Source organism: Passer domesticus, chromosome 6, assembly GCF_036417665.1.
Source record: "Passer domesticus isolate bPasDom1 chromosome 6, bPasDom1.hap1, whole genome shotgun sequence".
In the NCBI taxonomy this organism is placed as follows: Eukaryota; Metazoa; Chordata; class Aves; order Passeriformes; family Passeridae; genus Passer; species Passer domesticus.
In genome coordinates this window covers 39,348,496-39,372,046 of record NC_087479.1, presented here as the reverse complement: position 1 = coordinate 39,372,046, position 23,551 = coordinate 39,348,496, and the positions used below count along the sequence as shown (strand labels likewise).

At 44.3% G+C, this 23,551-nt stretch overlaps 2 protein-coding genes across 31 annotated transcripts in view; both read right to left on the bottom strand.

Moving 5' to 3' along the window:
• The window catches only part of MADD (MAP kinase activating death domain), a 68,628-nt gene extending 64,762 nt beyond the window's left edge, over positions 1-3,866 (bottom strand). For all 26 annotated transcript variants that reach the window (XM_064424817.1, XM_064424827.1, XM_064424820.1 and 23 more), the window contains exon 1: positions 3,751-3,866. The gene's annotated coding sequence lies outside the window, so the exon portion shown is untranslated. The remainder of the gene's footprint in view (positions 1-3,750) is intronic.
• Positions 3,867-6,471: 2,605 nt separating this feature from the next.
• The window catches only part of NR1H3 (nuclear receptor subfamily 1 group H member 3), a 31,033-nt gene continuing 13,953 nt past the window's right edge, over positions 6,472-23,551 (bottom strand). For 4 of the 5 annotated variants that reach the window (XM_064424812.1, XM_064424809.1, XM_064424808.1 and 1 more), the window contains exons 2-9: positions 19,266-19,509; positions 16,219-16,485; positions 12,318-12,526; positions 11,897-12,076; positions 11,355-11,454; positions 9,746-9,859; positions 8,831-8,925; positions 6,472-8,429 (exon numbers count right to left, since the gene is read on the bottom strand). In XM_064424812.1, coding sequence (XP_064280882.1) covers positions 8,283-8,429; positions 8,831-8,925; positions 9,746-9,859; positions 11,355-11,454; positions 11,897-12,076; positions 12,318-12,526; positions 16,219-16,485; positions 19,266-19,383 — 1,230 coding nt within the window. In that variant the 5' untranslated portion in view covers positions 19,384-19,509 and the 3' untranslated portion in view covers positions 6,472-8,282. The remainder of the gene's footprint in view (positions 8,430-8,830; positions 8,926-9,745; positions 9,860-11,354; positions 11,455-11,896; positions 12,077-12,317; positions 12,527-16,218; positions 16,486-19,265; positions 19,510-23,551) is intronic. The other variant, XM_064424813.1, reaches the window with a different exon arrangement.

The following is a 23,551-nucleotide window of genomic DNA, read 5'->3' as shown; positions in this document are numbered from 1 at the left end:
GGGTCAGCTCTTCAGTTTGCTTGGTTTGGGGTTTCAACCAGTTATTCTAGTTCCAAGACAGAAATCAGGAGCGTGTTTGTCAATAATCAACAGTAATTTCCATGTTGTTTTGACAGGTTTAAGGAGATCCAGTGACAGAGAATCTAGCTGCTCTAAAATTATTTTCCAGCTCAAACAACAGAGCAAAGACCAGCTGAATTATACACGTTCAGCCACAGAGAGTGAGCAGTAGGTCAGTGGAAGTTTTTCATAGCTCTCAAGGTAGAGAATGAAAAGCAGCAAAGCGTTCTGTCTTCAAAAGAAATATCACAATTATTCCACAGATTAACAGATTATCCCACTAAAATGCATTCCCTTGTAATTGATGCCTCATGATGCTCATTTTTATTTCATGTAGTTTCTTATTAGGTCACTGACAATGCTTTCACTTCACAAAAATTCATATCTTGAGATAGATGAAAGCTCTTTAAACTGGGGACATGATATTAATCTTGCATATCAAGCTCTTTCATTCTTTTTTACTAAATCCTTTCCTCATTGCTGCAAATCCCTAATCAGAAGCTGTATCTGTACTTTCCACCAGTGCATTGAATAACCATGTCAACTGCCTGGAAATTTAATGCAGTATATCTTAAATGCAGGCACAACAGGGCCAAAGGACATTGCAGGAATTCATCTGGGTTGTAACATATGCATTGCCTGTCTCCAATTCCTTCCTAATGGAAAGTAAGTGAACCATTCACCTCTGTACTAAGTTTTAACATAAAAGTATCAATTAACATCTTGTGAGTATGATGGCAAATCCAGTTACAAAATGACAGTGTGAAACAACTGGGAAAACACAGTATTTTACACCATTTGTTATCCACTCTCATATACTAAATCCCTACCAATCTTTTCCCCCAAAAAAGAAAGCCATTCTTCTAACAAATGTATCTGGAAAGGAGTATCAGAGAAAATCTACTAGCTGGAATGCTGGGAATTCAAAACTTTGAAGAAATTTATTCTCTTAGAATTTAGCAGTACTTGTGACTTTCTAATTTAATACTCAAAGTTTTCATAAATATTTGGTTTTGCCACTGGCTCACCACAGAAGACATTAAATAGACCAGACTGAACATCTTGACAGAGGTATGCCTAGTATATCCTGTCTATACAGAACCTGAGTATTTGATATGGCTTGAGAGGGGAAAAGCTATAAATTATGAGCCTCTATGCCCTTGAGCCCAAGGCAGATAAAATCAAAGCCAACACTAATTTAATTCAGGAAGATAATATGAACAAGTGTTCTAGTAAGGCCTGAAATGCACTGATGCCATTTCGACTGAACCACCAGTCCTGAAGATCTAAAACCAAAAAAGCTACTTTGGCTAGGTGGACAAGGATTACTGTTAAAAATCCTCAAAACTTTTACTTCTCTGACCCTCAAATCCTTCTAAAACAGGCAGAAGTTGGACTCAATACTCTCAAGCTCTTGGGGATGGTCCTGTGAAGGGCCAGGAGCTGGATTCAATGATCCTGGTGGGTCCCTTCCAGCTCAGCACATTCTGTGATTCATTACACACATGCCCTGTCTGCTTTCAAAAGAGTTACAGAATGGTACCGTCACTGAAGAAGAGGTCTGCCCTCTAGTATATATTTACATTTTTCCATGAAAACTTTAAATTAGAAGCTTTTTTTTTTTTTTTGCCAATTTCCACACAGCCTTTGGTTCACCACCTTTCACAGCTTTGGCATATAATACACATCCTAGAACTGTGTCTTGGCCATGTTATGCATTTTGTGTAGACAACACTCTTTCAGGGAAGATACTGTTTTCCTTTTTTGCCCATCCAGTAAACTTAGAATTGTTTTAAAAGCAGTAACTTGGAAAGCAATGCAGTAGGACTCTGAAGCTTACAGCTTGAAACCTGTTAATTTGGTAAGAACACAGGAGCCCAGACCTGTGATACAGCTGCAGCACCACTGGACAGGCAAGTACAAGATCTTTTAGTGAGGACAAGGCTGTATTTATCTCCAAACAAAAGCATTCTAGAGACTTGCTGATGATTTTGCATTTTGTTAAACACACAGCAAGATACTTAACAAGCGTGCATTTAATTACGGTGTCTATTAAATTGTGTTCAAAAGCTGTGCGTTTTCTAACAATACAACAGTAAGGCAAAAATAGTATTTTATAGATGGAATGATCTATCAGTTCAGTGTTACATAACATGCTGTGAGGGGATGGCCAGATTAGATCCTGTAAAAACTGCATTTTAGCTATGTTGGATGTGAAGTGCTCTCTCGGATGTGTCAGGATTGCAGCTTTTCATTAGTGCTGAACACAGCAAGTGTTTCTTGTGCCCAATCCAAAACAGTTGCCTAGGTCCAAGCAGTGTTAAGTCCAAAAATAGAGACACTTCCCAAATAACCTATATTTGGATGACTTTGGTTTCATTATGTGACCCTCAGGACAGCATAATAAATCTTCCCTCCCCTTGCTTGTGTCTACAAGTAGCATCCTTTTTGCAGATAAGCAATGGTGCAAGGAGCACAGCAAGGACACTTGAGAGCACACCAACAGAAATGCTGGCCCAGGGTAGCACTGGGCATAGAGAAAATGGCTGGCTTGTCTAGGGAGAGCATAACATACTGCCCGATCACAGCTCTACCCCACCTCCACGGGGCTGCAAATTTACAATGTATGTTATTGTGCGTACGACTGAAAACAGTGTGGGATACGGAGGAGTCCAGGGGGAAAGGGAGAGAAGAAAGATTGGAAACAAATCAGTTTCCTTCAAAGCTTATCATTTCTCGGAACACCTCTTTATCGTGGCTCCACACCAACAGTGACACAGAGCAAGCTTTCTTCCCCTCCTCCACCTGACAATAAAAGCGAGCAACACAACAAGGTGGGGACACCCATTTCTGAGCGGAAAATGCTCTTGATTGAAAGTCGCCTTCATATGAAATTGCCCAGTATAAAGTGGATTTCCTATTCTATTGTCTTGCAGAGTAACAGGATCTGCTGTTTACAAACCAAGGAGTAAAAGCACCTTTCCAGTCACATTACCGCAGCAATCCCTTCACACGGCTGCACGCCTCACCCCTTCCAAGGGGCTCTGTCTGCCCTTCTCCCTCCCCTCCCCATCCTGCCCGCTTCCACCCGGCAGGGAGCGAGGAAAAGCCTCCGGGCGGCCGGGACCGAGGGCACCGGCCCCTCGCCCACAGCCCCCTCCCCGGCCGGCCACGCCGCTATTCCCAAAGCCGCCCCGTCCCGCCGGGAGACCCGAAAGCGACCCCTCAGGGGCTGCTGCGACCCGCGCGGGGCCGGCTCCGACCGCGGCCGGCCGAGCCCACGGCCACAGCGGGACACCGCGGCCACAGCGGGACACCGCGGCCACAGCGGGACATCGCGGCCCCGCCCGCCGCCGGCCCCCGGTACCGTGCCGCCGAACCCGGCCGGCCCCGCTGCCGGCGGGACACGATCTCTGTCCGCCGCCGGCCGCGACCTTGCGGAAGGGCTCGCCGCTCTCGAGCATCACCCCCGCGCCCGGCCGGGCGGCTGCGGCAGCGCTCGGGGCGGGCGGGGGGGCCCCGCCGCCAGCTGTCCGGGTGCGGGGCACCGCGGGCAGCGCTGCCGGCCGCGCTCCCCAGCCCGACCCACACGTAGGGTCGGTGGGGCAGGCTCCGCTCGTGGCATGTGCACGCACCCGGCCGCCTGCGGCACCGGCACCGGGCCCCGCCCGGCCGGGGCGCCCCGCTCACCTGCGCCGCCGCCGCCGCCGCTCTGCGCCGCCCGCCCAGTTCCGCATCGAGCGCCGGCGGCGGCGCGCGCCACTGCTGGAGAGGGGGCAGCGGGGCGGGCGGAGCGAACCACTCGCAGCCGGGGCGGGGGGAGCCGCCCGCCAGCCGCCCGCAGGGGACGCCGCAGCCGCGCAGGAAAGGCGGGATGGAGGCGGGATTGGAGGCGGGATAGAGGAGGGATAGAGGCGGGATTGGAGGCGGGATTGGAGGAGGGATAGAGGAGGGATTGCAGGCGGGATACAGCTCTCCTGAGCAGGCTGCGTCGAGAGAACCGGGAAGACTTCAGACTTGAAGCGTCGAATTGGAGCTTTCAGAGCTCGTGGCAAGCAGCCGCTGAAGCCTCGCAGCACAGCCCGGCTCCACACGGCCAGGGGCACTCCGCCTTGCGGCAAGGAGACAGTGCCGAGTGCTTTCACCCGCTGTGTTGAGCTACATACTTGCTGATTTGCTACTAGCTTCGTAAGATTACAAGAGAATTTGGTTATTAAAAGCTTGAGATACAGTTTTTTTTAACTCATTTCAAGCTCCTAAAAACCAGTATGCTGCTCAAACAAATCCATTTATTAACAAAACCAAAACTACCAAAATAAACCCAAAATGCAACCAAAAGCACCACAAGTAACCCACAGTTTTTATACATCTGGAGTGCAAAATGGAGAAACACTGTTTGATATTTGTCATCTATACTTTGCCCACTGTAGAGGAATTGGGTTTTTAGAAATACTTTTCCTCCCTCCCCATTGATCTGAATGCATCATGAGCAGATACAGCTGTTGAATAAGAGTACAGCCAACCAGGAACACCTCCCAGGATTGTAATTCAAGTACCCCAAGATTTCTCCAGTGGCCAAATCAGCAAAATTAATATGAAATAGATCAGGCACAGAGACAGAGCAGCAGGATTGAATCTCAGGCCTAGATAGCATTTTGTAAACATAAAAGTACAAAGGGTCACCAATTGCACAGATGGTTCTTCCCCCACACATGCTTTCTTGAGCTCCATGGGCTAACCTGCATAGCTTCTAAAAGATAAAAAAAAAGGTTCTGTACTGATTTGCACTTTCAAAAAAAGTGAGAATGTGAAGATGGAAACAAGAAGATTGTATTTGACTACATGATAATGAAAAGTGTGCTTGTTTGGGCTGCAAGAGTTAATTTTCTTCAGAGTGACTGTTTTGGATTTGTGCTGAGCACAGGGTTGATAATGCAGAGATGTTTTTGTCATTGCTGAGCAGGGCTCACACAGAGCCAAGGCCTTTTCTGCTTTGCGTGCTGCCATGGTGGTGAGGAAACTGGGGGTGCAGGGGAGGCTGAGAGGAGACACAGGACAGGGCACCCCAACTGACCAAAGGGATATTCCAGACCACATAACTAAGTGTATAAAGGGGGGAAGAAGGAGATGTTTGGAGCCATGGTGTTTGTCTTCTCAAGTCACAATTCCATGTGATAAGGCCCCACTCTCCTGGAGAATTCTGAACACCTGCTACAGTGTGTAGCTAATCACTGAACACAGTGATTAGCGATTTGTCCACAGAAAACAGTGAAGTCCTTGCTTTGTTTTTGTGTGTGGCTTTTGCTCTGCCTATTAAACTGTCTTTATCTCAACCCATGACTTTTCTGGCTTTTACCCTTCTGATTCTCTCCCCGTTCCTGCTGCTGGGGAGTGAGCAAGTGATTATGTGGGGTTTGGTGGCTGTCTGGGTTAAGCCACTACACAGAGGCAAGAGAAATCATTTTCACCCCTGCCATCCACAGCAATGATGTAGGTTGTACCTGGAGAATCCCTCAAATTCCCATGCAGTTTTTCTCTTCAGATTAAGGAGATGCAGCCCAAAGAATACAAAGCTGGAAGTTAAGCTGCAGCCAGGGCCCAGCCACCCTCTAATCCACCCAGCACTGATGAGCTCTTGAGCTCTGCTCATTACACCCCCTCTCCTACCCTGTTCCAATCTCCTGTAAGCCTACTGCTATTCCTTCTTCCTCTGGTTCAGTAGATTCCAATTTGAATTTGATACTCCAGAGTAATGCAGAGGCTTCAGCAGAACAGCCTGTGATGTGGAACCTTGTTGAACTGATCACTGCTTTCCTTTCCCATCGAGGCAGGGCATCATCAAGCACTTCAGAAGCAGCTAATGCTGGACAGCTCTCTGCTTTCCCCCATCCCTCCGCTCCCGCTGAGGTAATAATGCACATGTTCAACTCCTCCTCGTGTTTCACCTGTGGATACATCAGAAATGAGCAGCACACCAGGGTCAGGTAAGGCCCTACTGAAATCCACTGGACAGCTGGGGTACACTGGACTCCTCTTTCAATTTTGGTGAGCCACAAAACGCAGGAAATGGAGAGGAGCACGTGCAATAAAAGGGTTGCATTCTGAGTGCAGCTGCACAAATCAAGGTGAGATGTGTATGCATAATGCATGGTCTTCGTGATATACACTTACTCCACTTCACCTATTTGCCAGCTATTTCCCAGCTCTGGCACACAGCAAGGCACATACTGAGCTACAAATCTTATACCAAAAGCCAAAAGAAACTGCCTGGGGTTGCACTGCTATTTCTTTCTTGCCACTTCTTGCTTTTCCCCCAACACATATACTCATAATTTCTTATCAGCTTTGAGCTTGTTACAGCAAGAACTTATTCCACCCTCCTCCAGTCTCATGACAGCACATCAGAGAATGTCAAAATCCTGTATTAGGCTTTATTCTTTTATATAAACATTAACATTTCTCAAACAGATTAGTTAAAAATACAGATTTAAACAAGAATTTTTGCAATTGCAATGAGTTATAAAAAACAACAGATTATTTTACAGATTGTTACAAGTGCTTTACAAAGGTGCAGAGTGAAGGCCAGTGGCAGGGGACCAACCTCAAGTGCAAAATGGACACGATACCCTCACCACGGGCATAGCGCTCAGATACACAGCCAAAAAAAAAAAAACAAACGAACCAAAAAACAGACAGACAAAAAAACCCCGAGCCATGTGAACCTATGCTCTTGGGATGCTCACCGGGCAAGCAAACACAGACCCTATGACAGAGAAGACTCATGAGACCAAGCTACCAGGATACTTAAGGTTACATCTCTGAGATCAGCCATAAGATGTTTTTTCTTGAAAAATAAGGAACATGTTTTATAACAGTATATTTCTCTTCTGTCAGACAAAATATTGCTGTAAATCCTAGAATACTTATGGATGTGGATACCTAAAACTTGGGCCATAAATCCAGTGTGGATCTCACAATGCCCAAAGTGAAGAAAGGATACAAGACCCAAGTGTCCTTCTGAAGGAGTTGGCACTCCTCACACAGGAGGGACCTCCATATCCCATGATCACCACTGAAACCTTGAGCAAGTACCTTGGAAAGACTTTGGCAAAAGGAAGACAATGCAAGTGGATCTGATTACACCCAATATTCCTGCAGCCTGTGATCTGAGAGTTGTACAGCCCACAGCTTATGCAATGCCCACATATTTCACTAAATGCAGTGTGTCCTCTCTCTCTCCTTGGTCAATACATCTTCACACCCACCTTGGAACACATACCACATGCTCCAGATTCTTGGAAGTTTAAGAGATCCTTCCACCACACCCACCTTACCTAGGTACCAGGCCTACCCACCTGTCCTTCTTCTATTCCACCCCTAAAGATAAAATCTATGCCCTGATTTGTGTTGAACTAAAGTTGTCCAGCAGTTAGCAAATCAAAGGTAAAGTGAGCTGTCTGAGAACCACCATGAGATAAAACCGTGATGCATTACACTAAAAAAAATCCACTACTTTATGCCTGACATCTTTTTGATACACAATGTTCCCTACCCAGAGGACCTCCTTGTTAGACAAAGGGCACTACACATTACAGGAATCTTTTTTCCAAAGGAGGACCAGAATAAAGGGCAGCTCTAGAGATGTAGTCTCATAATAAAGAAATAAAAGCTACTTCTCTTGGAATCATTGTAAAGGGCAGCACATTCAAGAGATTTTATTTATAGGAAACCCAGTGAAACCCCTAGAACATCCACACTGACTTCCCTGAGCTCCTCAGATCCAGGTACACTGGGGACCCTGCAGAAGCCTTTTGAGCTGGGTTACTCTCAACAGAGAGCTTTTGGCAAATTCCTGCAAATTCATTTTCATAATCAGCAAGAAGAGGATCAATGGGGCAAACCCTCAGCATATGCTTAGAGAAGAGAAAGACTCTGAAGAAAAAGGAGTTGAGGGGCAGGGAGAAAGGTCTTCATTTCTACCGTTTTTGAATGTTTCATGTTATTCCTTTGGGCTACGGGCACTACATTGAAACCAACCCCTCCATCTGATCTAGCCCAGCTGCCTCCTGCATAGTCTCATGACAACACTGAAACCCCAGGCTCATCACTCCCTGCATGCCCAGCCCAGGGTTCAGTGCTTTGGAGAGGGGAGGCTGGCTTCTCATTAGCAAAGGCTGGGAGATGGCATTATGTCAGCATGTCAGCGCCCTGGGAGCATGCAGTCACTCATGCACATCCCAGATTTCTGAGAGCAGGGGCGGGAGTTTCTTATCCTGCAGCCGAAGGGCAAACACCTGTTCAGAGTGGACACTGCTCAGTGTCCGAAGACTGACCAGCTTCATTAACATCCGTGGAAACATCAAACGGTCCTGCAGGGCCAAACAGACAGCTGTTAGTAAATCCACCTAAAACTTAGTTTAAAAAAAAAAATTACCACAGCTGATTACATGACACTGTAATCACAATCCTTATTTCCTCTAGACCCAGCATTCTCCAGGATGATGCAGTATGAAAGAACACAAGTAGTACATCATGTCCCAAAACTCCAGACTTTCCATGCTGGCTAAACTATGGAATGTGATACAGAACAGCAGATTGTGAGAGCTCACAAACCCTGCATTTACAGCTGCTATCAAAGAGCCCAGAAGGGACAAGCCTGACAGTACAGGCAGCAAGAGACCTATTAAGAGACAATACTGCAGGAACTCTGCCTGCATAAATACAAAATCTGCTTGCATCATGCCTGGAGATGTTCTGGTCAGGCACTTACATTTGGTCTGTTGATGCAAATGTAAGAATGAAGTGCTTCCACATAGGTGTGCTGCAGCCTCTCCACCAGGGACTGGTCCTGCACATTCGGTCGGTCTGCCAAAAAGCAGGTTAGAAGTAAGCAGATTAGACGTAAGCAAATTGCCACGGGCAGCTTCACTGGATTTAACATCTCTGTCTAACCCCACTTCCTCCTACGGTGTCTTCCCAAAACTTCATCTCACATTCACCCAGCACAGCTGGGAGACATATCCATGAAACTGTGGTAGCTGTGGCAGTTGCCTGTAACTGTTCTTTCTCAGTGATGTCCACTGCATGTGGGGAGTCCAATCCGACTCCTATAGAGGTGGAGAGACCAAACATATTTACACAGTGCTGTTTAGTCTCATGTTCCTGTACCAGAAAAAATGTAAAGCCACCTATTCAAGATCAAATGGGAAAGTCTCTCCAGTAGCTGAGCCAGTTAGGAAACAGGAACAAAGAAAAACAGTCATTAATCAGGTCACAAGACAGAAGAGTAGAGTTGGTTTCTTGGCAAAGCCCTGTCCTGGCCCAGAGCAATACTGCCTCTTGTCCAGAGTATGCTTGCTTGCCCACTAGATGTCACTCATGCCGTGGGACCTGCATCACACCAGAGAGGTGCCAAGGATATTAAGGGGGCAGTAAAATAGCAAGTTCTAAATGAGGAAGATAAATTCTGGCTGGCTTTTCTGCACACTTTTCCAGTATTGAGGAATTCAATTTCCTCTGGAAGTGGCACTAGAAAATTCAGAATATAATGAATAATATGCTCCCTTTATCACTACACTCTATACCCAACTCTATTACTCCTTTTCTGCTTGTAACATCCCTTCATTCTACTTCCTTTGCCCTACGATTCACTACTGCAGCTCTTCAGATGTTCCTGGCTTTTTACCTGCAGAGAAAATATTGATGGCAATTAAAAGTGCATATTCAGCATCATTAAGCTGTAGCTCATTCATTCCCTTTGAGAACTCAAAGATGGGGTTAATGAACTCAAACTGCAGACCTGCAACAAACAGAAGAGAACAAGGTGAGGCAGTAAAAATTGTCTCCCCTCTCTCCCCCTCCCTTTCAAGGAAAAGGCTGCCAGAAGTCCACTGCTATACACCAGAGAGTGGGGAGGAGAGACAGGCAGGGAAAAACCCTTACATTATGCCCTAATGAATCCTCCCATTACATCCACTACTGGTGAGCACCAACAACAGTGGCTGAGGAGTCAGGTTCTACCTGTAAAATGACACTATTTCTGGGTTTTCCTAAAGCCTTAAATGCCCCAAAGCACATTGCTGGGCAATAGCTAAAGGAATACAATATCAGCTATCAGACAGGTCCATCAAAACATCAAAAGGTCATAAGCACAACATTTATATTGTCCACTCTCACACCAGTAGCCTTCATGATTTCAAAGAAAGCTTTAATTCCACTCTTCAGGTTCATCTAAAGTACGTATGAGCTGAAAGTATGCGGTTCCAAGAGCTCTGAACTATGCCATTTCCTTCAGCTCAAAGAACTGGGAGACCTGACGCAGAGCCTGACCTAGGCTTCCAATCACCTCATTTGATAAATGCAGTCAGACAGAAATGCACTGATATTTATTGCCATAACAGAGACCGCTGTCAAATCAGGTCTCTTTGTGCTATGTAATCATACCAAAAACTTCAGGCCTTTTCTCCAAAATAGCATCCAAGTTTCTAATTTCCTGCATTACAAATGCATCAGAGAAGGAAGAACAAACTGGAGAGAATCTTTCTGGATTCCTGCTTTTTGCCTTTCTAATAATGTGAAGAAAAGGCTATCAGGAAAAGTGTCATAAAGAAAAGTTGTATATACAGGCCATCTCAAGTATAAAAGTTAAATAGCTAGTCAAGGAATAAAATTAAAAAATCAGCTGAAGCACAGCTTAAGTCTTGTTTTTAGAAATGCTGAAGATACACACTTCTTGTTAATGCATCTGAAATTACAAACAATCATAGCTGATGGAAAATACTTCAGAGATCACAACACCACAGGCTACCATGCATTAGTATGATGAAGTGTCTAAAGTGGTCTCTGGGGATCCTCAGTGCACAAACTTCTTATCAACTAAAATGTAATCACAGTAATGTCATCGATCCAAGCATCCAACCAGATTAGCAAGTGACACACTTGCAAAGGAGAGAAGACTGTGGTTTGGATTGGTATGATCTGATACAGCTCCACCACCATGCCACATTTCGACAAGCAAGGAATTTCACAGCAACTGCTAGTTCTAGGTGGACACTTGTAGCAATATTTTCATGCTTTAAGAGTCCAGATTTTCCCAAGCAAATTGACATGTAGAAAAAGACATTAAATGAGCTGGTACTATACATTAAAAGAAAAAAAAATAGTTTGTGGGGCTATTGGTTTGGTCCTGTTCTAAACCTCCCACCATAAACTACTTCCAGCTGCCCACATTATAAAGGAAAATATGTAAGAACACAAGACACTGGGGAGGAAGAAACACCTGTCTAATGCACCACCTGCTTTGGCGAAGTCATCCCGATTATAGCTCAGGTCCTTAAGAAAGGTGATGCTCTCAATCTCTGGATTGTAGCGCCGAGATGTCTCCAACAACATCACCTGAGGACAGCAATAAGATATACTCGATTTGAAAGCAGGAAGAAATGTTACAACTTTACAGTTACCAGTACTTTACTGACTGCTGAAGCATCTTTTAGGAAAAAAAAAAATCACCAAACAAAACCACTCCAGTTTCTCAGAGTGCTTAAAAATTCCAAGATAAAGTCTGCTGCCCTCCTTTGTAGTGTCTTGCTTCTGGGAAACAGGAAATTCCTGCTTACCACTACCAAGGCACTTGCTTCATTCCCTTCCTGTATAACCAGGCACTGCAGTATATAACCAGGCATGTTGCCAATATAACCTTGCACTGCAGTAATGGTCCCACAGCTGAGGTCCCTCAGTCTGCCATCCTCAAAAAAGGGATGGAACTAGTTCTCTAGGGGATAACTCCAAATTCTTTCATCTTCTGCTACTATGATCTGGGGTGGAGTTAAACCCTCACCTCTATGGTAGATGTCTTCAGTAAAGCGATCTGATCTTCCCTGGTGAGCTCCAGGAAGCCAGGTAATTGCTTGGCAAAGTCCACGATCTCTTGCACAGAGATAATTGCAAGTTCTGTGAAGTGAGCAAAACGCTGCTGCCTTGCTTCACGGTTATTTGGATCAGGAATCTGGGGCCATGGCTGTAGGAATGAGAAGAGACAGCATATATTTGTGGAAGATGGAGCCAAAGATGGAAGACAAGATTAAGAGAATAAGGAAAGAAAACAAAGCTTCAGAACATCATCTTTTGCTATCCTTTACAGAGCTTTAGCCCATAGATGCCATGCCTAAAGTAACTCTGTTCTCCCAAATATTTTACCTAAAATGCAACTCCCCAAACTTCACTTTTTCTTATTTTGGGTACACGGGTAGAGCTTTTACCGTCACTTTGAGCCTGTCTGTGAAGGAGCGCTGGTTGCACTGCTGCTGAGCAGCCACGAGCTTTTTGATCATGCTCAGCTGTTCCGGCGTCAGTTTTTGGGAAGGGCTTGGCGGATTTGGAGGGTTTGGACGCACCACAACTGTCCGAGCCTGATCATCTTCCTGCTTCTTCAGTTTCTTCAGTCGAATCTGTTCTTCAGACAGAACATCTAAAGCAGGAATAGCTCACGATCAATCACAGGAACACAATGGAAACCACACTAAACACAGGGTAATGTGCTGTGGATGGAGAGGCAGAGATCAGAGCTGCCTGTACCGGGCATAGCAGAGTGTACACAACACAGCCAACAGTGATACTTATTTGTTTCTCCCTCTATTGCCTCCTTTAAGTTGTTTCATTGCCTTTCTTCTAATCATACTGTCATGTAAAGTGTTCACAAACGGCAGAAGCTCCCCTCATGGTGCCCTGCAGAACTCAGAAAAACAGCAGTGACTTTCCCCATAAAGCAATTCCCTGAAGTGTTATGTTACAACAGGTGCTCCCTTCATTTGCCATAGTGTGTCCACCCTATTTTATATTATCCTACTGTTAGGTCTTTTTTCAATATTGTTAATTTAACAGCTTATGTCATTTCACCCTCTTCAAAGGTCAGACTCAGTCCTGGGTGGAGTTTGAGAGTGAAAGGATAATTTGCTATACAGGCCATCTGCAGCAAACTCTAGAGCAGTAACACACCCTAAGACGAATAATGGAAGACGAATAATTTGCATAAATGTACTGAGGACCAACCGCAGGTCCTTCCGGAATAGGGTTACAAGTCTCCTTCAGTTGTTAAGTCAAAGGGGAGGTGTTATTTGGATGTAACACTGTAAAGAACAGAACACAAAGGCATCTGCTCTACTGAGGGCTGATGGGATCCCTCTGTCAGAGAAATGGAAGCACATCTTTTCTCACAGGCTTGCCAAGAAGCGAAGAGGGATTTAAACTAAAAATTCCTGCCTAGGGACAGGAACCTCAATTCATCCCTTTCCTCTCCCAATTCAGTTTGATGTCAGGGCCAGCAAGAGATGCTCAGAGCCTGGAGAAGGTATGCAGGTCAGCAGGAGAGCACCTGAAGAGCAGAATAGTGGAATTCCTGCCACTCCATCCAGTAAGTCAGGTTCATCGAGAGCCCAACTTAAATGCCTCTATGCAAACGCACACAGCACAGGGAATTGATAAGAGGAGTTAGAGATACACACACCTTGCACACACCCACAAGGCTGTGATCATACTGGCATCACAGAGAGAGGGTACACAGCAAGTTGGCTGGCCTGGACTTCAGGAGAGCAGACTCTGGCCTCTTCAGGGATCTGCTCAGTAGAGTACTATCAGATAAAGTGCTACAGGGAAGAGGGGCCCAAGAAAGCTGGTTAATATTCAAGGATCACCTTCTCCAAGCTCAGGAGCGATGCATCCCTGCCTCTAAATTGGAATAGCATGGATTTGACAGATAGATCACTTGGAGGATAAAAGATTGGATGGTCACATTCAAAGAGTTGTGGCCCATGGCTCAACATCCAGGTGGAGACAGTGACGAGTGCTGTTCCCCAGGGGTGGTTACTGGGACCAGCACTGTTTAACACCTTTGTCAGTGACACGGTCAGTGGGACTGAGCACAGCCTCAGCAAGGCTCCGACAGCACCAGGCTCTGTGCTGTGACTGACACTCTGGAGGGAAGGGAAGCAGAAAAGGAACTGATTGGGAAAAAAAACCCCACTCTGTATCTTCAGGAACAAAGATAAATAAACAAAGTTTGACTTTACAAATAAGACTTTAAAAGTGCTGAAAGATTCTCTGGCCCGTTTTTTTTAATGCACAGATAACACAGAAAACAAAGGAGGTTGTAATGAGGTTGGGGGGTTAGTCTCTCCTGCCATGCCACAGCAAGAAGACAAGAAGAAATGGCCTTAAACTGAGACAGAGAAGATCTGGATTAGGTATTAAAAAAAAAAAATTTCCTTGTTAGGGCATGCATTGGAACAAGTGGCCCTGGGAGGTGATGGAGTCACCATCCCTGGAGGTGTTTAAAGGGCACCTGGATCTGTGCTCGGTGATATGGTTTAGTGGTTTAAGGGTTACAGTGGTACTACTGGGTAGACATTTGGACTTGATGATCTTAAAAGATCCCTTCCAACCTTGATGATTCTATGAGCTGCTACACAGAAAAGCAGGACCTAAAACTGAACAAGTATATAACTGCACCTCTTAACAGAATCATGTTAAACACAGACAAGAACTGGAGAGCTGCTGTAAAACAGCATTCTTGGGACTGGAAAGATAGACAAAGAACATAATACAATCAAGCTGACAGTAACCTTTATCCCTTACTTCAAATAGGGAGGATGTGTGCACAAATACATGCACCATGCACAAATTTTACAATTCTAACAGCAAAGGCATTCAATACAACTACCAAAATAAGGGGGATCCATAAGATTAGAGAATGCTATTTACAGTGTCAGTTTAAGGAGGGAAGTAATTGATCCAAGTGATTACAGTCCCTCATCTTGGGACTCCAATGCACAAAAAATTTTTTATCTGGTAACATGTTACTTGGCTTGAAAACTGCCTAAGTGCAAGCTCCTACACCATGCTAAATTCAAAGCAATCTAACTTACTTGATTTGTCAGGAAGGAATTATTTAACCTCATGGTTCACACTGGCTTAAGAACAATAAACTGGCCATGAATAACTTCAGTCTGGGAATTAGAAGAATGTTTCCAGCAATTACTAGGGAGGAAGTTCTGGAATGACCCTGTAAGTGAAACAGCTGGAGGAAAAAGCCCTTAGTTTCTGTCAAAACTAACAAGGCAAATTTGCAGTGGGGATTACAGCATCAAGAAGTATTGCCAAGTTCTTGATAATAACACCAAGATTCCATTTGACCTAATTTTCCTGAGCTGTCTTCAACACAAAACAATGACTAAATGCAGAAACATAGTGAGGCTCTCTGTATTTACCTGCAACAAAAGAGAAGCAAAGTGAACAGGTGGTCTTATTGCTTTTCAAATAAATCTGTTTTGTAGCTCTTAGGAATGGGGAAATAGGGTAAAGACAGCACACATAATGCTGATACAAACCAGTGAGACAAAGATACTGATGTTCTGTGTTTCATGCTGAAAAACTGAGCAGCATGTCTCCTAGCTCACTGGGACTTAACTTTTGCAAAATTATTTTTTGTTTCTGAAACACCCGCTGTTCCTAGCTGTTCTGGGTACTGAATGTCAAAAAAAAAAACCAAAAAAAACTTCACACAGATCTAACGTTAATTGCGCATTCATTCAGTCAGTCTTGACCAGCAAAGGGATGAAACCTGGATGCCTTGGCCAAGGAGGGCTGTTCCTGATATGCCAGCAGAAATACTGGTGAATATTCAGAAAAAGCAGCCTTATGGTTTGCGTGAGAAAAATAGCAGAGATGACTAAAAGGAGCAATGAGATCAGCTCATGCACAAACACAGCTGCAGTACTGTGGTGCTGCCCTTGACCTCTTTTGCAAGCTCACAGTAGGAAGCAAAGAAAAGTGCCTGTTGTTCAAGGAGCATGGTGACCAATCTTACAGTCCTGGTCACAAGCCTGACGTTCCTTGACACCCTTTACAGCACCCTGATGAACACGTGAGTCTTTCCTCTGCTGGCATTTTCCAAGAGTTCTTACAAGGAATAAAGCAGGGCTGGGTGTTAACGTTCCACTAACAGCCTCACCTCCCCAAGTGATCCTTGTTGAGCTCTCAGTGACTTCCCACACACATTCCAACATTCAGCCTGCACGGCTTCAAGCACTGCCCCCTGCCTTACAGCCACGGTGCCCAGAGCCCTCTGTGCCATCCCAGTCCCCGGCGCGCGGTGCCTGCACTCACACTGCTCCCGCATGCCGGCCTCCTGGCACTTGCGCAGGCGGCACTCCTGGCACTTGCGGCGCATGTACATGTCCATCTCGCACTTGCCGCCGTTCTTGCAGACGTACTGCGCGCCCTTGATGACGCTGCGGCGGAAGAAGCCCTTGCAGCCTTCGCAGCTCAGCACGTTGTAGTGGAAGCCGGAGGCCTTGTCCCCACACACGCTGCACACTTCGTTTCCCAGCATCTTTGGGGCTGGGCCCTTCTTCCGCTTCAAGGGGGGATTTTCTACCGAAATGAATGGTAGCGAGGAAAGAAAAAAACAAAAGAAAAGAAAACTTACAGACATGAAGGAAGCGTGATGTTTGCAGCTGACTGCGCCATTCCTGAAAAACAACATCCTCACTCAAACCCACTGTCTCCCGACCACACACGCCTTCTGGGCAAGCAAGTCTTCTGCAACAAACTTACTGACATAATCCACAAGGTTTCACCTCAACTATACAAACAAATATAGCCTGACACTTGTTCCTCTTAAAACCAGAGTGAAAGAGCCAAAACACACTGAGGCCAAGTGTTCTGCACTTTCCAATTACAGTTATGTTACCAATGTGAGAAAGACCTACAAAAAGTCTGGTTGAAAACCAAGACTGTGCAAAATGTAAATTTCTTCAGAACTCACCTCAAGTTCTCTTACTTCTATTTTCTGCCATATATATGGACAAGAATAAGGAAAAATGTTTCCTCAATTCAGTAGTGACAGAAAGCCAGTGCTGAAACTGTGACCCTACAAAAACCAGACTGAGCAGACAATCCCTGTAACTGAACACTTGGGGAAACTGTTGAAACAGAAGACAGCAGCTTGTGACATTAGCTGCAATAAGCACACAAGCAGTACACTCACAAGCTCTGTGAGCCTTTGGAATCCTGAAGCCAACATTGCTCTTCAAGAGGAGCACTTCCCACTCCTAAAACTGAAACACTCTCATAGTGACGTTCCCTACACTAAAGCTTGTTGCTCTGTCTCAAACATGGGACCTTCACTACTGCTTCACATTTCAGATGGTCCTGTACAGCAGCTCCCAACTCTTCCTACATAATTCTGACAAATTTTAATCTTATCAGTGGCTCTGCATTTTGAAAACATCTTTGGTCTGCTCCAACACATCTTGCCTTAAGCACTCCAGTCAAATGCTTGCCAATATTACATGTGCATTCCCTCCCTATTAGCCCTCTCTCTTTTCCATCCATTTAATTCTAGCTATGTTGACATCTGATATTCTACACAGCTCATAGTGCAGGCATTTTTCTGTGTGTCAGATATTATTGATTCATGGCAGCTGTTATAAAGATTACAACCAGCATGTCTTGATAAATCTCCAGATAATGTTTAGATATGCCTGGAAAGCCTTTACACTGGAGTTACTGCTTAGTTTGAAGAAAAAGGCTACTGCATTTCTTAATCAGCACCAGGGTTACAATTGCATGTCTCATTTTTGTACTTACTCTTCCAATACTTCTACCCTTACTTGTGTTTGTATTTACTATTCTGCTCAAGCTCCTGAAATGGTAACCAGTTTTAGGTCAGTCTCAGACATTATTATTTGTGTTCCTCAATACAAGTTTTCAGCCATAAGTAACTTGGTGCTGATTTTCAATCCCACTGACTTTACAGAGGCCTGGAGGTAACTCATTTTGGCCTGCACTTCTCATTGCAGACTGGACAGCAAGAAAATGCCATCAGAAAGGTTAAATTTCTGATATTCTCCTCTCTTGTTCTTGTATTTCTCTTCACACGCTACCAAGTAAAAATTATGCAATGCCTACAGTTATTTCAGATTACTTAGTATAAACACATGTAGTGGCAGACTAACTAGCCTAACAGCTTCACTAAAGCCTCAAGTTATGTTCATATGCTTCTGAGGAATAGCAGAGTACTCCAATTATTTCCACAGAAAAATCTGTCCCTCTTTTGGATTTCTTAGCTGTCTTTAAGACATTACATAAATTTCTCATTACCTTTTCTATGACTGCTTTGTTGAGACAGATAGGCTTATTCTTTGATCTATCTATCTACAGATATTCTATTATTTTCCATCTCTGAGCAGGAAGCATTTTACACAAATAATTACTGTTATTTTCTGCAGTCAAAGATAACACAGAAATCAGGTAAGACATATAAAGAAAGCATGAATGTCACCTCTGAACTTTTAGCTCTCATTAGGGTCATCCTTCCTCAGTAGATTCCTCATTTAATAAATATTTTCCACATTTTGTGTCTTTTTTCCTTACATTTTAATAAGGAAACAATCAATCACTCTCTTTCAAGTCCTCAGACCCATTTTAAGGACTTTTATTGAATAATCTCATATCACCTTTTAACTACTCTCTTTGTTTCTACTCTACTGATGAGTCCTCATTCAATGTTCAGATTATCTCTTCATTTTATATCAAGACTGCCCACTGCCTCACTGCTGAGCAAACACAACACAATAATTTGTCATATTTTCATTGAGATGATGACCCTCTGCACTTATGCTTTCCTTTTTTTCGTGTTACCTGTCCAGAAATGTTATACTGTCTTCTTAATGTTTGAAAGCATAGGATTGTGGCTATAAGCAGCAGCTTTAACTACAGAATCTCAGTTCTATGTCTGATACTCTTCATCCTCAGTTAACATAAGAATTACATGAAGAAACTCCTACTGTCTTCCCATTGCCCGAACCTGCAAAACCCTATCATTTCTTTGCACCACCAACCCTTGTTGGATTGTCACCTGTAGTAAAGCTTTGCTGTTCAGCACCTTTTGATAAGGCCAGAAAAACTTTATCTTACTGCCATGGACCTAGTCTCTAGAAGGTCAAATAAGCAAAATATTCAACACATTCATCACTTAGATAAACCCAGACTGCAGCTATCAATAACTGACTCTATTCTTAGACATCATCTCCGAGTGCCTCAAGCAGAGTAGAATTTGTCCTAAAATTTTCCCAAGTATCAATTCTGCTTACAGCTGAAAGAATGGACAGCCTTTATCTTGCATAGATTTAGTGAAAATTTTTGCATACCTGCATGCTCAGGGGGGTTCTCTGAGCCAGGGAAGAGTGCAAGCCCTTCCTCCTCCATTTCAAATACACTTGCCACCCTCTTCCCATGATCCTGTGTGCTGAGTTGAGTGGGACCCATGGAAGCCACACAGGAAGGGCTCACGATAATCTCATCGCTGCAGCATTGTTTCTGCCAAGCAAGGGGCCACAGACATCTATCTTCAAAGTCCTTAGTTTCTCTCTACTACTGAAAGTCAGGAAGTACCTGTGGAAAAAACAAACAGATGCAAAAGAGGCAAGAGTTCAACTATTGAGACTATTAACTTCCAAAATCTATTACAAGCAGTATCACAAGCAAGCTTCAAGATTTCATTTCCGTAATTAGCTTTGTTTTATCAACGTTTCTACTCTTAAAACACAATATTTTAATTAACTGTGGTAAAAGGTACAATACTAGCATATCCAGGTGCAAAACTATTCTTTCATTGCCAACAGATTTATCAAAGCAAGACAAGTCTTCATTACTGCCAACACTATCAGTGCACTTCATCCCTGATCTCTCCAAGTGTGTAAGAGGGAAATTCCTGACATTATAACCAGCGTCCTTTGTTAAAACTTCCAGTAAAATAGCTCAGTGCTGCCAGCTGTCCCGAATTTTGGCGCATGTATCGCAGAGCATATAGAAAATGGGAAAAGAGATTTTTCATACAATTATTTAGCAGACCACAAAATACTGAATTTCCCTCTTTGTATCAGTAGCCAAAGACTGACAAAGGTCGATGATGCGTCAAAGATAAGGATGACAAATCCTCCCCTCGCCTACAGTAAGGAACTGAAAGCCAGCATCCTCCCTATGGGAAATGGCCATGATGCCATTCTCAGCAAACAGATTCACCACCACACTTCTGAGGACACCCTTTTGTGGAATCTAGAAACTGTACTGAAAAGCATCTTCATTACACAGCCCTAACTCCAGTACAGAACCTGAAACTGGAAAGCAAATCCAACCACTTTTTCCGAAAAGCCCCACCTGCACAGAAGGACCCTACTCGGTTGATCGCACAGATTCAGTGAAACTGATGTAAATTGCTAATGTAAACACCCCTAAGCTGATTGAACGTCAGTTGATCTTAACTCAGTGCTTTACCAATGCAAGCTAAAGAGATTAACTGATTTAAAAAGCAACTACGTGAAAGGCCTGTACCAGTCTGAGTGACTGAGTTCAGGACTGGAAGCCTATCAGTCCCTGAAAGACAGGAGGTGACAGAAAGCTCTGAAGCAGTCCAGATACAAGAGCATCAGGCAAGCAGGGGCATGCCTCACACACTGTAGTGCTCACCATGAAGAGGCAGAAAACCACTGTCCCAGGTCCCTTCTTTCCTCCTGGGTATTTGGACAGACCACACAACTTTCCTCAGAATCTCAAAAACAAAGATGAAAGCAATGCTTCCAAAAATGAACCCCCTCCCAGAACTCTGAAACAGGCATCAAGTATAAAAGCAAGTCACACTGTCAGGCCTGCTGAGATCCTGTCATCTCCAATTACACTGTGGATGCAGGTGTTAAAACCCACAGGGCACATTAATTCACGTGACATCTGTAAACATAGCCTCAGACTGCATCAGGAATTCAGAGTTCCCTTCCCTAAGGGAGCTGGAGAAACAGACTATCTAGAATAAAAGCAGTGACAGCAAACATGAAACCTAAACCTACAGACAGAAGGAAGCCCTACTGTGGGAGAGTACAACCTAACCGGTGTGATTTGCAACTAATTCGAAGAAACTCATGGTCCTCAAAGGAACAATGTGACTACCACATTCAACTTCTTTAAAAAAGTCTTCCCAGGAAATTTTGCAGAATCTGAAAACCTTGTGGAAGCAGCACAGAGCATCAGATAGAGATGGGAACTTTACTGCAATAAATCCAAACCCAATTTGTATTCCTAGTCCTATGTAAGCTCCTCACCAATGCTGACACAGATGTCTCTGGACATGTCTGGGCATGAAACAAGAAAGCAAAGAGTAAGCTTCTGCATCTCCACATTCCTTTAAACCACGCAAAAGACTCACTCAAAGATTAATTATTGTGCAGAATGAATCACCAGCAGCACTACTGCAGCAATTTTTCAAAGGAAGGGTTTGATCACCCATCTGAGGGACTGAGTAACAGTGCTCAGGCCCAGGCCTCCAGTACAGTGACCCATTCTTAGTGCATCCCTGCCTCAACTGAAACTTATTCCAGAAAACAGGAGGGTACAGTCTGATGGGATTTCAGAACTGTGTGATCTGCACAACGACTGACATTGCAAGAGTGAAACCTGCTGTCAGCAGGACATCTGGAGACCAGAGGGGAGTGTCTGAGAGACTGCAAGCTACCAAGAGAGGGGAATATAAACCCATGTGCACATCCAGGACACAGCAACAGAGAAGCCACTTTCTTCACTGCAGACCTACCCAGTTGTTCCTGCTTCATGCACCAGCCTCCAACCGTCCCAAAACAGAATGGGCCAGATATAAAAGGTTAATTGTCTTCTCTGCTCCTAAGACATAGCATTTTTTCCTTTTTAGGTGCAATAATAGCACTTGCAGGCTTTGGAAAACCAACCTAACCACGAACAGCAGCACTCTGGTGCTAGGTACTGAGCATTTTCCTTGCATGCACACAAGTGAGAGGCTGTATGACGAGGCGTGAGGCTTAGTTTTCACAGAAATGCATGAGGATTGTTTTTACATGACTAAAAATCTTGCCAAGTTTTGTACTAATAATCACATTATTAGAGATTCACGCCTTCCAATCTGCACCACCACTTCAACCAAAAATGCAGAAAGGTGATGCAAGCCATAACTGCAAGAGGGAACACTGTCTTCTTGACACAGTCAGCTGTGCTGCCTCCCACTGTCTGTCTCAACTCCTTCAGTTTCAGAAACCAAGACTGGCCATGTGACAAAAGATGAAGCAATCACTTCTCCTAAATGCAGCATCTTGAAGAGTAACCTGATGAACAGATAAACTCCAGTGAAGAAACATGTGGAGATGAAAGGCTGAGGGAAACAAATTTCTGCTAGCCCTTGCCACCCATGTCTCAAATGTAACACTAAACACTTCTGAAATGCGTCACCATCAGCTTTGCCCTACTCCATTTCTTCCATCTCTCCTTCTTTTCTGAGAAAACAGAACAACTCAGATACTGATGGTCTCCAGGTCAGCACTCTTACAACAAAGAGACTAAAGATGGCAGCCCTGGCTCTTGCACCTCATGCTAAATGTCAGAAACAATCTCATCCCATTCCCTCAGCTGAGTCCTCCTCTAAGCCAGCTGAAGCACTTGCACATTCTTCTCAAAGACTGGTCTGACCCATCATCAACAGACTAAGCTACAGAATATACCAAACTATTGTCCCACATTCACTGAGGACAAGCAAAGGAGATACCATTGGGCAGCACAGAATATATAGAAACCAAATGAGCCAAATGCAGTTAGTGTGACCCTTCTGCTAAAGAGGGCTGTCCTCTTCCTGGTATTCTTAGTTTGGCACTTCCTGTGAGGAGTTAAAGGATCAGGAACCAGATCAGATGCAAGCACATCTCTGAAGAAACTGTATTGTGTAACACATGAACAATCAGAGAAACAGTACAACAAGCCCTTTACCTCCAAATAATGGATGCTCAGAGGAAAGATGAACTTTTTAGGAAGTTTGTTCAAGTCTCTGTGATCCTTCAAAACAGGATTTACTCATCTCAGTCCTGGCCCTGTAAATTACAATATCCTACAGTTTCTGCCAAGGCAAACATATATAGCTATGTTTCAGTTCTGTACTGAATCATAAGCTGGCACTCTGCAGCAAGTCAGCATCAGAAGAGACCTCATGTTTGCATACATATGCTAAACATGACTGTGCTCATTGTGTGTCAACAGGATGACACCTCTGTGCATGGGCCTTAACAGGCTGTTGGTGAACAAATGCATCTGACAGGAAAGGCTATCTTTCAGAGGTAACTAAAGCAGGGATATAATTTGGCATTTTGGCTTCTAGGTGTTCTCTGACATGCAGTACAGATTCACACTGGCTGCTAGCATTTATCTTTGAAAGCTGGGCCCACGGCAGTGCATAATGACCTCTGCTGAAACCTAAATGCACAATTCACACAGTGATAATACTACCTTGGCTATCAAATGCTGGCTACAGATCTAAATGGCCAAGAAAACAACACCAGTTAGATTTCACAGGACTCTACAGCACCAGCAGAGAACTAAGCCCTTGAGAGGCACCACTGCTCCAATCCTTTCATACAGAGTAACCATATTT